The 15,068-nt window shown below is 34.3% G+C and overlaps 1 protein-coding gene across 2 annotated transcripts; it reads right to left on the reverse strand.

Annotated features, from left to right (window-relative positions):
- Positions 1–1,048: 1,048 nt before the first annotated feature.
- Positions 1,049–14,600, reverse strand: LOC111805337 (uncharacterized). 2 transcript variants are annotated; one of them, XR_015422913.1, is made up of 20 exons: positions 14,439–14,600; positions 13,474–13,583; positions 11,459–11,614; positions 11,114–11,179; positions 10,921–11,010; positions 10,446–10,748; positions 10,232–10,329; positions 9,034–9,069; positions 8,787–8,907; positions 8,449–8,685; positions 7,805–7,900; positions 7,633–7,698; positions 7,368–7,406; positions 7,145–7,279; positions 6,375–6,736; positions 4,868–4,961; positions 3,373–3,546; positions 2,416–2,527; positions 1,862–2,005; positions 1,049–1,402 (listed from the first exon to the last, which is right to left on the reverse strand). XR_015422913.1 is itself a non-coding variant. In XM_087128370.1 (19 exons), the coding sequence occupies exons 2-18, from the start codon at positions 13,570–13,572 to the stop codon at positions 2,429–2,431; spliced, it is 2,271 nt and encodes a 756-aa protein (XP_086984496.1). In that variant the 5' UTR covers positions 13,573–13,583; positions 14,439–14,600; the 3' UTR covers positions 1,552–2,005; positions 2,416–2,428. The 2 variants fall into 2 exon arrangements, 1 of the variants encoding a protein (XP_086984496.1); XM_087128370.1 differs by lacking the exon at positions 1,049–1,402 and having other exon boundaries at positions 1,552–2,005.
- Positions 14,601–15,068: the final 468 nt, after the last annotated feature.

A 15,068-nucleotide genomic window follows, 5' to 3' on the forward strand; every position in this document is an offset into this window, starting at 1 on the left:
ATCATTACTACTAATTTAGGTATATAATTTTGTCGAGTTTTGAAATAGTAAAAAGCGTATATTTTAGCTAACGTCGGTTACTACAATGACTTAATATCGCTTGACAAGTCATTGTCAAGTTTAAGTCTATGGATAATTAAGAAGCTAGAAGACTATATTAACTTTGTGATAAGTCTATTTTGCTGTAACATGTATTAGATAGACGTGTTGGACTATAATAAGACTAATCACATCATTTATTACGCACTTCTAAACTTATAATGTCATTTGAGTTACCGTCCACTTGGGTTCATTTGAGTTACCGTCCACTTGGGTTGGTTCAATTATTGACTTACCTGATTATATTAGGGTTTGGAGTCTAGTAGCTTCCCGTTTCATCTATATGACTCTTGATCTCACTTGCCTAAACTATGAATCTAATCTTATTCTCTCGTTCAGTAGTTTAACTATTAAGTGTCGTTATTGTACTACAATTGTGATAACTGAATGGACGAATACAGCCCACGTAAATTTTTTGTAATACTAAATTATACCTACAATAAATATAGTCGTTAAAGTTATGTTTCCACATTTCGTAACTAAAATAGATAAAAACAAATCTATGCACACATATTCCAAATTTACTTGCCAAGTTTCAAGAAAGCATATTACCAAAATCTTTCACTTGTTTTGGAAATTGGCTACGCGTTTGTAGCTTCAATGATAGCTAAGATGACGCAATGTAATATCTCATATTCGATATTCAGACTAGAATTTGAAATTTAAATTTAATAACTATTGCCTGATATGACATGATCATATTATCTACTTGACTTGAACTGTTTATAAGAGTGAAGACTATCAATATAAATTAATATGCATCCTTTTGGCGTGTTTTGTCCTCGTTCACATGTTTCGTAGAAAAATTCATGAAGCCACCCTACATAGAATTGATTCAAACTAAGCATGTTTAAGTTTAGCGTTACTACAATTAATTCGCGAGTTGCTCGAACCTACAACTTGAATCTCCTACCACTCACCCACAAAGCTCCATTGAAGTCCAAGCAACTCGAATCGAATAGATCCATGAGTGATCTCTTACACTAGAAAACCAACATAGCAACACGATAATTTTTCTTTTTTCCAATTATAACAATAAAATAAAACATAGATTATTAATTATAGAAGACTCTATCAACCTAAGCATAACTAAATTAGTTACGACACAACGATGACACAACGACGAAGAAATCAAAGTTCGAATATTTCACCTCCAAATACCCAAATATTATGTTGAACCAAAACAAAAACTACCGCAGATAGCTATGGTAAATATCGGGTTATTCGACATACTCAACAGAGATAGATAGAGATTCGAACTTCTGATTCGATCATCCATTTGTTGTATCATCAATCTATCAATCTGTATAAAGAAATCAAAATTCATAATACAAAATAGATAGAATCACAAGAAATCACAAGAAATCATGTAGCCAAACAAGAACACTACAAGAACATTGGCAGTCAAGTTACAGAATTCCATACGTTTAATGCAGAAGAAAACAGCAGAAGAGCACAAAGAGGGACCTCCTTTTTTATTTATGAATAAATAAATAAAAACAAAAATAAGCTTCACAACTTGGTTTTCTAAGACTAAAGAAGTATGTAATAGTAAGCCACCATTCAAATCTACACAGCTTTTTCCACATTCATTACTCTAAAACTTAGTGTCCCTCCCACCAAATTTTCCCATCCTCATGATTTCTCCTCCAAAAACTCAAAAAAAATACCCAAGCCTCTTCCCTATTGCAGTATTTTGTAAAAGCTACACCTAGCAGGCTAAATATGAAGATCGAAAAGTCTATAGCGCCTGCGGGATTACCTTCGAAATGATGACCAGAAAATTCTCGGTAGGTTCGAGAAGCAATGCGGAACTGAGAAACGGGTTGATGAAGTTCAGATTTTCGTTCATATCAAGCACCCCAAGATGAAGCAACATTCCCAGTTTCATCAGCAAAAGAATCACCTACATAAATGTTAACAGGACAAAGAAATGAAACTCAATGAGGGGTTGGCCACAGTGATGCATTCCAGATTTTCCTTTTTCTCTTGCAAGAACCCGTTCGATAATGTGCGTATTTTGGTATCTTCTAACCCGTCTCATAATGCATTAATCTCAATTAAATCATTTTTGAAACACTTTTGTTAAAATCGTTAATATCGTTAAATAAATGCAGCTTGAAAGGCTAGATACATGAAATAAACTCATCCATCATTAAAATCCAACCTACCCATCAACAAATCCATTTCTTCCAAACCGTACATTCATATGTTCAAATATGTAAATAAAACAATAATTTGATGGGACATAAAAGCGTTATTCAGAATTTTCATGAAGAAGTGGAACATCATACACTATAGAAGGGCAATACACACCTATTGCATGCATTCAACTGCTTTGAACCACTCTGTAATTGAGAACCAAATCCTCTGGCTTCTTCCAGATGTAATTCCTAACTGTGGCTAAGCTCATATCAGGAGACAAAACCTGAAATTTAACCCAAAAAAAGTAAATGAGCTGCTAAATACAACACCAATAAATACCAGAAGGCGTGTGTATGGAATTTAATGCCTGAACTCTGGAAGATTGAAACAATCCAGAAGCCTATAATTATTGGCTGTATGTTTTTGTCCATGATCAGTAGTTGGAGCGTTACAAAATGAGCAAAAAAAGCTCAAACCCCCCCATACAACCTCAGCTTTTCCACTTTGTAAGATCTCAAAAAACATATAAAGAATCTAATGCATTCCTTTGTCATCTTTGAGCAGTAGATAATAGACAATAGATACAAAGTTACTCAGATAAATGAAACAGAACAGATGAACTTCAGCACTACAGTCGTTCAGAAAGGTGAGAATCAAAGGTAAAACTGATTAGGCTAGAAGCAAAATTTTATCCAGTTTTCAAAAGAGACCCAAATTTAATCACTCCCCAGTTTTCTTTTGATTAAAACAAATGAGGAATATGGAGAAAAAAAAAATGAGGATGATTGTGAAAGAAACTCAGCGCCATCTAGATCCAAATCTAGTTTCCAGAGTATTTTAACAGTGTAAAGTAAGGTCAAAAAATGGAAAACGAAACAAATATAAAAGTAATTAAATTGGATTTTTTTTAATTTTTTTAAAAACTTAATTTTGATTTACATTTGAACAGTATAGAGATATCTAGTAGTAATTTGGTACTTATTTCTATAAGCATCCGTTTAAACGTGAGTGAAATAAGAAACCTCTAATATAACTCAGTACTACAACTCTTTTAAGTGCATAATTGCCTTGACGAAAACTCTACATTGTTATTCTTCAACATAGATAAGACGATGTACTTTCATTTACCTGATTATTGCATAAGATTTCTATAGAAGGTTTAAGCTTTTGCCAAGGCTTTAAACCAGACCTAAATGATCCATCACCAACTGTCGAAGAGAGTCCAGGACCAAAAGGAACGTCCGGATTTACATTATCCAATGGCTTGTCAAGAACCATCTTCTCTATGACATAATTTACAACCTACATTAAAAAGCAAATGGGTTATATTAAAACCACATTCAATCAAACTGAAATCATAACAGAATTATCATATTCAAATTCTTCACCAGAAAAAAATTAAATTTAAGCAAAAAGTAATCAAGTCCACCAGAAAACCAGAAATTACTCAGTAGATTCCCAGGTGATGGATGCGACTCTGTGTTGGTAATTCTGTAATAGATTTACGCAAAAAGACTAGGTCCTGATTTTTAAGTGATAAATTCTACAAAAAAAAAAAGTTGCAACTTCTTGTAAATCACCCAGCACAACATAGCAAGAGGGTTGGGTTGGACACAAAATTTACCTTCTTCCCATGAATTATCCATCTCAATGTCCCAACAAAAACTCTATCTAACCTATGGATCTTTTGGTACCACATATCATATAAACTTTGTACCGTTATTTATTTATTTATAAGAGACAATTTCATTGATATTTGAAGTTTACAAAAGGGATGTATAAATGGTGTTTACCAAAAACCTTCCCAATTTACAATGAGGAAGGTATGACAATAGGATGCAAAAATATTAGACAATTTACACCATGATATAGACCGGTAAACAACATTGTCGAAGAGTTTTGTATAAGTCTGTGTTTTTCGGGTGAATACTCTTTGAGCTCTTTCTTTTCACAGATTCCAAAAGAACGTCATGATGAAGTTTTTCCTTAGTTGAAGGGGTCGTATGGTAAGGTCATGTCCAATAAATTCTTTACCTCCCTAGAAAAAGTGAGATGATATCCAAAGATATCTTGAGACCGTCTATCTGGGGTTCAACCTCAAAAATTATCTTTACAACTATGTAACTTAAACCTCGTTTTGTACCACCAATCAACAATCTCGTTTTTTACCATCAATGAACAATCCCTAATGGAATTTTCTATCGGGATGGAGATTTTTTTCTATCTAGCTTTGTTCACAAATTTTCATATAATCGATGAAATGGTCTTATTTTATTTTATTGAAATCCTTTACCTTTGGTGATTGGTTGACAAAGAGGAAAGAGAAAAAGACTTGAAAGAATATAAAACTAGATTATCTTGTTGACCTACCTTAACGTAATTCAGATTTTAAGTATAAAGGAGGTTAAATATTGAAATAGTTTATTTTCTTGCAAACTAAGAGGGTGAAAAACTATTAGAATGTGCATAGTTTTCATAAGGGCAGTGCTCTCTTGGACTTTTAGGCAAGTATTATTTGCTTATATGATAATTATGAAAGGAAACATAGAGCATGTTCTTCTAAATAGCAAATACTCGATCAAAGCCACAATGAAGCATAAAAGTAACAAAATAGAAACCTGACCTTATGCACTCTCAAAATACGAGGAGCGCTTAGTTTTCCTTGTGTTAGGATCTGAATGGATGAACCTTCACAAGGATGTAGATAAAAGCTACACCTGCATGGAGTATTTTGAGTTAACATGTGTGCAAGGAAGCAGCGTATGGATTTATATCACTAACAAACACTAAATATTTCTTTACATCTTAACCCCTCTTCCTTATTAATAAGCTTGACACCGCGTATGCCATGCAGGAAATACTAACATTTTTTTATCATAATAACCACGTAAGGGTGTGAGCCATTAGGGTCAACACCCCCTTCCACCAAAAGGTATAACACTGAAGGAAGACCTTGGTTCTTCAAATTCATAAAAATTCAAGGAAAAAGGGGGGCAGGATTAAATTTAGGAGATATAAATGGGTGGGTTCCTCTTCTTTGGAGGAACCATTCCCCGACCTATTCTTTATATCTTAGAGAAAAGATGACATGGAGGTAGTGTTGGAATGTGGATAGCAACGATTGGGAACTTGACTGTAGAAGGTGGAATATGGATAGAGGGAACCTTGCTTGGGTTGAGAGCAATAATGATTGATACTTAAGGCTGGGTGATGGAGCGGACAGAAGACTATGGTCCCTTTAGGTATAGGGGCTTTCTCAACAAGATCCACCTTTATAAAGGATAGAAACAAGCTACTAGTTCAAAACCACAATAATCAATTTGATATGAAAGTTTAATGTCCCAAAGAAGGTAATGCTCATGAAGTCTGAATACTCATAAAAGATAGCGAAGGAAGCATGGAGATGATAACCCTTCTCCTTCAGTATGCAGCTTGTGTTTTCAGGGGAGAAGAAAACTTGGAGAATATCTTCCTAAGGATACAAAATGGAAGTAACGATAACCCTTGGTTTCAAATGATAATAATTGACTAGGAATCTTCTATAATTTTTATTGGGTCTGGTGTCCTCCAAGAACAGTGAAAAAAGGTTTAGCCAAACTGCTATCTGGGTGGTGGCTCAAAGAAAAAGACAAGATCCATGGGGCTACTAAAGGTTAGACCACACCTTCGGGAAGATTTGGAAAGAGAGAAACTTGAGAATCTTCTCTAGATAAGTTCTCTATCATAGATCCTTATTGTGCATTCGTGTACGGCAGACGCCATCCACCTGGAGTGCCAACCATAAAGTTTTTTGTAATATTTCCTTTTTTGTAAGAATATTCTCATTGTTCTCATCAACCTACTTTAGAAGCCTTTTTTGAGTACTCCTCTCTCTTAGTCTTAGAGATCCCTCATCTCTAGGGCCTTTAGGCTGTTTCTTTTGACTTCTTTGATAAGAGAAGATCTTTATTTCTTATCAAAATAATAACAATAATAATATTATTTGACTACCCTGCATAAATTTTTTAAGAATGCACTATCTGTTTTATACTTATCAAATCATGCACTATAATCTGTTTAAAAAACACGAGAAAACTCTGAACTTTTCAAGTCAATAATCAGGAAGGTGAGCATTGAATTTAGAAGTTTACTTGGTATTTTCTCTTGGAGGTAGACGGTTATTCAACACGCAATCCAAACACCACCATGGAAAGTCTTTCTCATCTTCTGTTCCATCCAAATCTGTAATCTTCCTTCTCCAAGGACCACCTTGTGAACCCTCAGTAATGATTGAAGGAGGAGAAACTGTTGAAAATTCAAATGGAGGATAGACCATGGAGTCATTTTCAGCATTGCCATCTGCTTCAAGCCTTGAATGGGAAAGACTTCTTGCACTAATATCCTTCCCAGAAAGAACTTCTCCATTAGCTGAAGCTTGTGATCCAAATCTTTGTTTTCTTTTGGCTAACCAATGAGCCATAAGTCCTTTAAGGGTCTCTCGTGCTAGATTAACCTGAAAATAAATAAATAAATAAATAAAATTCAGTACTCACCCATAATTGAATAATAAACTAGGTGAAGATGCAAAATGTCCAAGTATCAATTGACTAGTCCTTCCATCAATCATGATTCAACTTCAAGTCACCATTCATAGTCCAGCCCTTGGTTTGCTCTTTTTTTTATGATTATTATTATTTGTAGATTTATCACATGTTAGTGAAATATGTTATCTTTATTTAGTTGAGATTTCACTTATTTTATATTTATTGTGTAATAAATCTTCTTGTAAACTTTATTTTTGAGAGAATAAGAAAAACAAAATTCTCCCAAAGACCTCAGTTATTATTCCAAAAACAAGAAACAATATCATTCTATGACTATCATTGCTATATAAATATCAAATAGAGGGTTCCAAGGCCACCTTATCATCCTCTGGTTTTCCCGTAATATTAAGGTCTGCCGAATACATCTCTGCAGAAAAGCACTGTGGAGTGTCCAGATGAACTGACAAACTCCCAAGTCTCGTATCCACAGTAAACCATGCAGGAATGCTCACCTGGAGTCGAGTCAATTCAAAGTATGACTGTCTATCTAACAAAAATGGTAAAGACTGTGACATAAGTAATGTAGAAAAGATATCTTACCATCTCGAATAACTCTTCCTTTTTCTCTTCATATGAGACCTAAAATGTTTACATTAAAACCAAAAAAAAATATGTTATCAAAATATGTCAATTTGTTTCACGGAAGAATTTAATATCCTCCATGCGCCAATCAAGCTTTTTTTTTTTTTTTTTTTTTTTTCCCTTTTCAATGACCATTGACCCCTTTAAGCATTGGCTTGTATTATCAGCAATTTAATCAATTTTAGCAAATACAATTATGATGAATAAGAATGGCTAAGGCAACCTTTCCATAATCCTCAATTACAATGCCCCTGGTAACCTCCCATAGCTTCACAGAACCTGCAGCATCCTGTGATGGAAAATTCTCATACTTTTGAGGTACCATGCGTCATATAAATAGACGAGAAAAAAGGTATATGCCAGTAGAGAGTTCGCCATTTAAGTAATAGAACTACCTTTGTCAGGATATGCCTCCTATTATTTAAAATTTCATGCTGCACAATTGCCGGAGCTCCAGAAATGGTGAAGGTTGGTTCTTTATATACAGGAACCTATAAAAAAATTTCAGAAAATCATTTAGCTCATATTTTCCCAAATCCAGGAATCAGCAAAAAACTCGAGTCTTGATTACCCCGCACAACACACATACACATTCACAATGTAGGTTAGTGCGAGGTGGTGGAAGACGTAAAAAATTTAAAGCAATAAACAAGTAGAAAAGTGTTCAAGTTTCCAAAACTTGAACACTGATGAAACCTCTTTACACTGAATTTTATAAATATTAAATGCAAGCTTGCACACAAAAACAACAAAATTTGAAATTTAGTGGAAAGGTGGTGGAAGATCAGTACATATGCAACCTTTTCTTAACAACAAACAAGAAAAATTCATTGATACAAAGGGAAAATAGGCAAGAAACCCAGAAAAAGTACAAAAGTGCTGCCCAACGGACAACATAAAAGACAGGTTGTGTCTAAGAAAATAATATCCAAAGACCAAAGAAGAAATGAGTACATATGCAACTTAGTCAAGAGGAAAAATGAGATAGCAAAACTTTTAACAAATAAAACCGGGATAAATAACTAAATGAAGTACTCACTGGAGTAGATCCTTCTAAGGAAGCCCTTGCCCTAGAAAATGACAGATTTCCAGCTAAGAATGAACCACCCCTTTCAAAAACCTTCTGAGGGTTACGTCCTTCAGCAGGCCATCTACGGACAGAAGAATCTGTGGTCGCAACCCATATATTCTCATCATGTATTGCCAGTTGTTGAATGGGATATTCCCCTGTGCAAAGCAAAAGACTCTCTCTCGTCGACAAGTCTGTTATATACAGCTGAACATAAACAGAAATGGTTATTAAAGATAAAACTGAACATAAAAATCAAATCAAAATTGAAAATTATATATATATATTAACAACAAAATAAGACTTACAGAGAGGTCTCTACCACCACTATAAACATAACTAAATGATGGTGTACTTGCTAGTGCCCAAACAGAATCAGTATGTACTGCATAGGAATGCACACAACGTTGTTGACCAAGATCCCACAGTCTGCAAGGAGAGAATTACCGACCTTCATATTATGATGCTTGAAATAATTTAATAAGAGAAGGAAAGCATAACATTGGTGCAAGTTACATAAACATTACAGTAAGTAAAGTGGCAAGACTCATCTACCTGATCATGGAATCAGAAGATCCTGATAGGCAGAACCTGCAGCCATGAAAATAGAATCTTATTATAATTCCTAAAAATAATACTATGGACAAAGCAACGAGGGTGATAATAAGTGCAAAAGATAGCTCTGAGAGGAGAGAGAGGGGAGCTTTCTAGCAGTTTGCTTAATAGAACTTTTTTTCAGAAGTCATCAGGTGACTATAAATTTAGATTCCTATGCATTTAAAAACACTATTCAATAGAAACCTGCGGCTTTAGAAAGAAAAACAATGTTCATTGTCAATACAAAGATATGTCGTCCATGAAACAAAGGAAATAAACATTGCCAAACGCGTATTCACTGATTTTTATACTGGAAAACATTAAAAAAATGAATTACAAAAAATAACATAAACTCAACAGTTCGAAACTTCACTTTCCAATAGAGATATGAATAGTATGATGACTTGACACACATTCGAGAAATTTATGGAACCACTTTCAAGGTTTTTTTTTTTTTTTTTTTAAGAGACAAATTTTCATTGAATAAATAAAGAGAACTAATGCTCAAAAATAGGCAGTGAAAAAAGAACACAAAAAGAACCATTACAAAAAACCAAAAAGAACATAATGCAGAAGAAAACTTCCACAACAATAAACACCAAACGAACTAAACAAAAAGAAACTAGTAAAGAGAGTGCTTGAAGGACCAAACTCAGCACAAAAGACCGCACTCTGAAAAACTAAATTAAAGACAACACTAGAGAACCAAAAGCCTTGAACAAAAAAATAGGAAAAACTCAACGATCTAAGCCCAAACCAAAAAGAACAGCCACCATGGAGAAAAGCAGAACTAAGCCCCAAAACATCAAGCAAGAACCATTGAACCCAAACCACAGATGCAATGCAATCAAACTTCAACAAAGAATATTTTAGGAATCGAAGGAATTTCACACATCTTGAGACCGTATGTTCAATGAGAGAATTGCTAGGCCTTGATGAAGAAAGAGAATGAGGATGCCAAATGATGACCAAAAGAATCTTCTACATCAGTATCATCAATAATAGTTTCCATATGCTTAAAAGTAGATTCCACACTGCTCAAACTAACTAGGTTTGATGGTAACTAAGGTTTTACTGTCATAATAACTAGGTTTTAGTAAAACACCAGAAAAAAAAAAATTGTCCAAACAGATAAGAAAGACTCCATCTAACCAACCTGCCAGTCGAGTCCAACAGGAGAGCCCTAATATTATCGGTATGTCCTCTTAACTTCATGGTCTTTGAACCAGTTCTTGGATCCCAAACACGAACAACCTGGAGGAAGTGAGAAGGAACAACTAATTTCAACTAACTGACAGAAGATACCATTTTGAAGCTTGGGATAATTATATATGTCAACCAAACAACGGTTTGTAGGAGTTGGAATATACCTTTTCAGTTCCACCAGAGACAAGAAGTGTCCCACTGTCATTCATTGCTAATGCATAAACTGATTCCTTATGGCCTTTTGCAGCAATTGGAACATAACCGTGAGACTGGTTTGGGTGTGTAGAAATGTTGTTACTAGAGCTGATAGTGCGTAAACTTGTAACTGGAAGTGGATTTCCAGAAGCAATGGTTCCATTTGAACACTCCTCATCTGTTGCATCTGACTTTGAATTTGGAGCGTATGCAGCCTCCAAATCCCATATGAAAACCTCCCCACCAAGACCACCAGATGCAACAACATTGCTCTATTTATGCATGATACTACGATAGGATCAGAAGACAACCCATATAAAATGAAATACTAATTCCAAACAACATAACAAAATCCAACAGACTCACTACATGCTTTCACATTCAGCAATCTTTTCATCAGGGCATACACCACAAGGTTTACACAAAGTTTGGCAAAGAAATTACATTTTTTTCTGCTGCAGCAAGACAAGTCACATAGTCAGAATGCTGACGCAGAGTCTTAGTGCAACCTCCATCGGATAAGCAATTCCATGTCTAGCATAGGTCAAAGAACAGATCAAAATAATTCAATCAGACTATTAACAACATGACAGAAATGTGATGGAAAAGAAAATGAAGAATATCAAAAGCAAGAAACCTTCACAGTGCCATCTGAAGAACATGAAACAAGCCTATTGTTGCCTACAATGACCGCATCATTAACCTGAAAAGTAGAAAAGTGATGTTGATAAGTTAATCTTTTAGATGCAATGCCTTCTCTTATGTTCTTTCATTATTCACTTTTTAGCTAGTATTAATATTTTTACTGTATCACAAAAAGTTCTTCCTCGACGTGAAATAATACCTAGTCCTTTCCAAAATAAAAATCTAAGATGCTACATAGAAACCAAAAGAGACATGAAAACACTATGAATCCATAATATGACGATTATTAAGAACAGAAAATTCTATGGGAGAAAGGAAAAGGTAAAAAAAGAAGTACCCAGTCCACATGAGACTCAAAGGTAGCAGAGCAGGAGGCTACATCTTCAGACAGTGACCATCTTTTCAGCGTACCATCACGGCTCCCAGTATAAAGGTAATCACAGCCATCAATAGAAGACTTCGGCACAGCCAAGCAATTTATACCAGCAGAATGCTACATACATTGAAAGGTGAAAAAACTGTAAGTTTCAAGTGCACAATGCTTTTTTTTCTTTTTTCTTTTTTTTTTCTTTTTTTTGTAAGAGATAATTTCATTGATAATTCAAATTTATGAAAGAGATGTAATATTCATAATGCTTACAAAAGACCTTCCCAATTTCCAATGAGGGAGGTATAACTATAGGAAGTAAAAATATCAGGTATTTCCCATTTTACAATGATGATTGAAATTTGTCTCTTTTTCCAATAATAGTCTTCTGGAAGAAAAAAGATTTGTGGTTTTCTTTTAAAGGTAATCCTAGGTACATATTTGGTCATTCACCCTTCTTACAATCATATATGCTATCCAATTCTTCAATAATCTCAGTGCTAATATTGATGCCCATAATCTCTATTTTTTGGAGATTGATTGTCCAGAAAATCCTTCAAAAGTTTTTACTGTCTTGATCATGTCAAATCAGAAAAGAAGATTGTGTCATCCGCGAACTTAAGGTGGTTGATGCTTAAGCCTTCGTTGCCAATCTGAAAACTTTTTATCCGCCCTTCGTATTATGCTTTTGTCAGTAGTCGACTGAGGCAATCCATTACATTATGAAAAAAAAGGGGATAGATCTTCCCTCAATCCATTACATAGTGGATCCCCTTGTTGAAGACCCCGTGTGACATAGATCTTCCCTCTCGGTCTTCCATTTCAATTAGATTTTTAGAGACTCTAAACTAAAGCAAATAGCATATCCAGAGGAAATTTGTACATTATTGACCATGAAAAGTTATCTAAGGTTTTCCCTGCAAGAATATCTATCTTATAGCTCCAGTGCTTTATAAAGCACCTTGATGCATATGCATTGGCGCACCTTCCAGTGAAGCCCTAAGGTGAAAATCCCAGCTCCATTAATTTTAAAAAATAATAATAACTAATAATTTTAACTAAATGGAAATGCAAAACACCTCCCATTTAGGGTTTTTGATTCTTTATTAATTAAAAAGAAAATTACTAACCATAAACGTAAAAACCCTTGCTGTTAGGTTTTTTTTTTTTTTTTCCTTTAGTAGTTAATAAATACAATTTACTGACCCTAAACACAAAAACACTTTTTCATATTTCAACCATGCTAGACAGTGCGCTTCACAAAAATAAATAAACTGCACTTTTTGTTTCATCTCACGGTTCAGCTCCAGAAAGCTATTGCACTTTGAGCTTTAAAAAATACTTTGTAGCTCAACTTCATTACCAAATATTTTATTGTATGTTATATGGGAAAAGAATAAGAATAGAGATCTCTGAACCAACATAATCAGATACATGACATGGTAGCTCTCTCATCAACTCCTTCCCAGATTAAAAGTAAATAAACAAATGCAAACTACTAGCCCATATGTAATAGTATACTTGAATACGAAACGTAACACAAAACTGGAAGCCTTCATGTGAAATAATTGAAGCATTGAACAAAAAGATTGCATTTCCCTGGGTTTTTAAATATACATGAAGGATTACATGAGAAATTCCAGCTAATTCATGAACTCATGTCAAGTGGAAGAGCTATGTTTATCATGTAGCATGAGAAAATAACATAGACCAAGGGTTGATGCTCCACATAAAAACAAATTTCATGTATATCTTCTTCAAATTTTGGTACTGTATATGTATACAAAAGCATAACATGTCAATAAATATATACGAGAGCTTCACAAATTAATGTCCAGTTAAAGTACATTGAATCCAATTTTCAAACAGAGATCCTTATCATGAGGATGATAAAAGCGTGAAATCAATCAGTGTAACAAAAAGGAAATACAATTTCAATACACTAAAATTACAATGACCAAAAACAAAAAAAGGGAAAACATTACCTTACTATCATTGGCATCGCCCAAAACATATGTCAACCTCTTCTCCTTGCGGGGGCGAGAAGAATTGGATGTATTCCCCGCACTACCCACTCGGTGCATTGCAGAGCTCACTGGAAAAGCATAAACTAAAAGTTAACTGACAAGGTACCTTGGCAATCCAAACATGCAGCAAACCAAAACTTAAAATGTGCAATAGGTTAACATTTCTTCAGTTCTTTCTTTCTTTCTTTCTTTCTTTTAATGGATAATCACACTTCTATTGAGTAAACATGAAAGAATACAAAGGCATTCAAGAAAAGACTACGTCTCCAATATGCAACCATATACTTCGCCAACAACTATACTTATCATAACAAAATCATTTAAAGCATTAAAATGAAAAAAACCCAATCACTTTCAGAAAATTAATCATGGATTGACGAAGAAACGTAGCAGGAGTTGTCTCAAAAGGGAAAACTTAATCTGAACTTATTTGAGCTTCAACACAAACTTGAAATGAGGAATCATAAATGAAAAGTCGAATTGATTTCCATTGCCAAAGATTAAACGGCAGCGGGCATCTCTAATAGATTTCCAATAAACAGCCCGAAGAACTAACCAAGAACTAATTAAATTTTCAATACCATGCCAAAATTTACACAGTAAATCACCAAAGACTAACCCAACCCATTAGAGCTCTCAAACACCCAAAAAGACAAAGGGGAAAAATACTAAAATAGAAAAGAAAAAAAGCTCAAAAATCCCACAAAATTGATCTTCGCAAAACACACCAATCAGATCATAGAAGTGAAATTTGAGGCCAACGACCAGCTAAAGTCAGACGAACTCCACAACCCGAAATTCAGAAAACAAAAATCAGACCAAAATCAAATGTACGTATCGTATCGACGAACAACCACCAAGAAAAAAGAACAAAATCAGACTTAAAAGCACGAAAACCACGGTAGATGAAATGAAAGTGTAACCTTCAGAATTGAATTCGAAGCTGTATTCAACGATTCTGGGTTTCGTCCTTCTTGTTCCACTTCGGAAGTTGCAAAATAGTTTTAGAAAGAGAAAATCCCGTTGAGAGAGAGAGAGAGATGACTATGAACTGGGCTCTCTCTGTTTCGATTTTATTGTGGCCATTTCTTTGACTCGGTTTTCGGGATTGATCGAGGGTAAAATTGTTACACAAAACACAGATAAAACTGTGCAAAATCAACGCGCTCCATAATTGAGAGTTTCAGTACTCGCGATCCTAGCCCTAGACTGTTCGCATGGGGCTGGCCTCTGAGCACAAATCAACGGCATCCAATACCATAATCCGAACCCCGCCGAAATTACTATTTCACCCCTACATTCAGAAACATTTCTAATAATCTCTGAATTAATTTTTAGATAATATTCATAGCATTTAAAGCTTTCCTAAATAATTAGGATTTTTTTTTTTTTTAATTTTTAATTTCCAAATTTAAATTTAATTGTTTAAAACATTCGTCGGAAGAAATAACAAAATATATAAACTAAATGTTTTAAAATATTGTATTATTTTCTAAATTAAATCATATTTAATAGTTTTAATAATTTGTTCATTTTTTAAATATTTAATATTT

This window comes from Cucurbita pepo, chromosome 11 (genome assembly GCF_057944985.1).
Source record: "Cucurbita pepo subsp. pepo isolate OVF chromosome 11, ASM5794498v1, whole genome shotgun sequence".
Taxonomy (NCBI): Eukaryota; Viridiplantae; Streptophyta; class Magnoliopsida; order Cucurbitales; family Cucurbitaceae; genus Cucurbita; species Cucurbita pepo.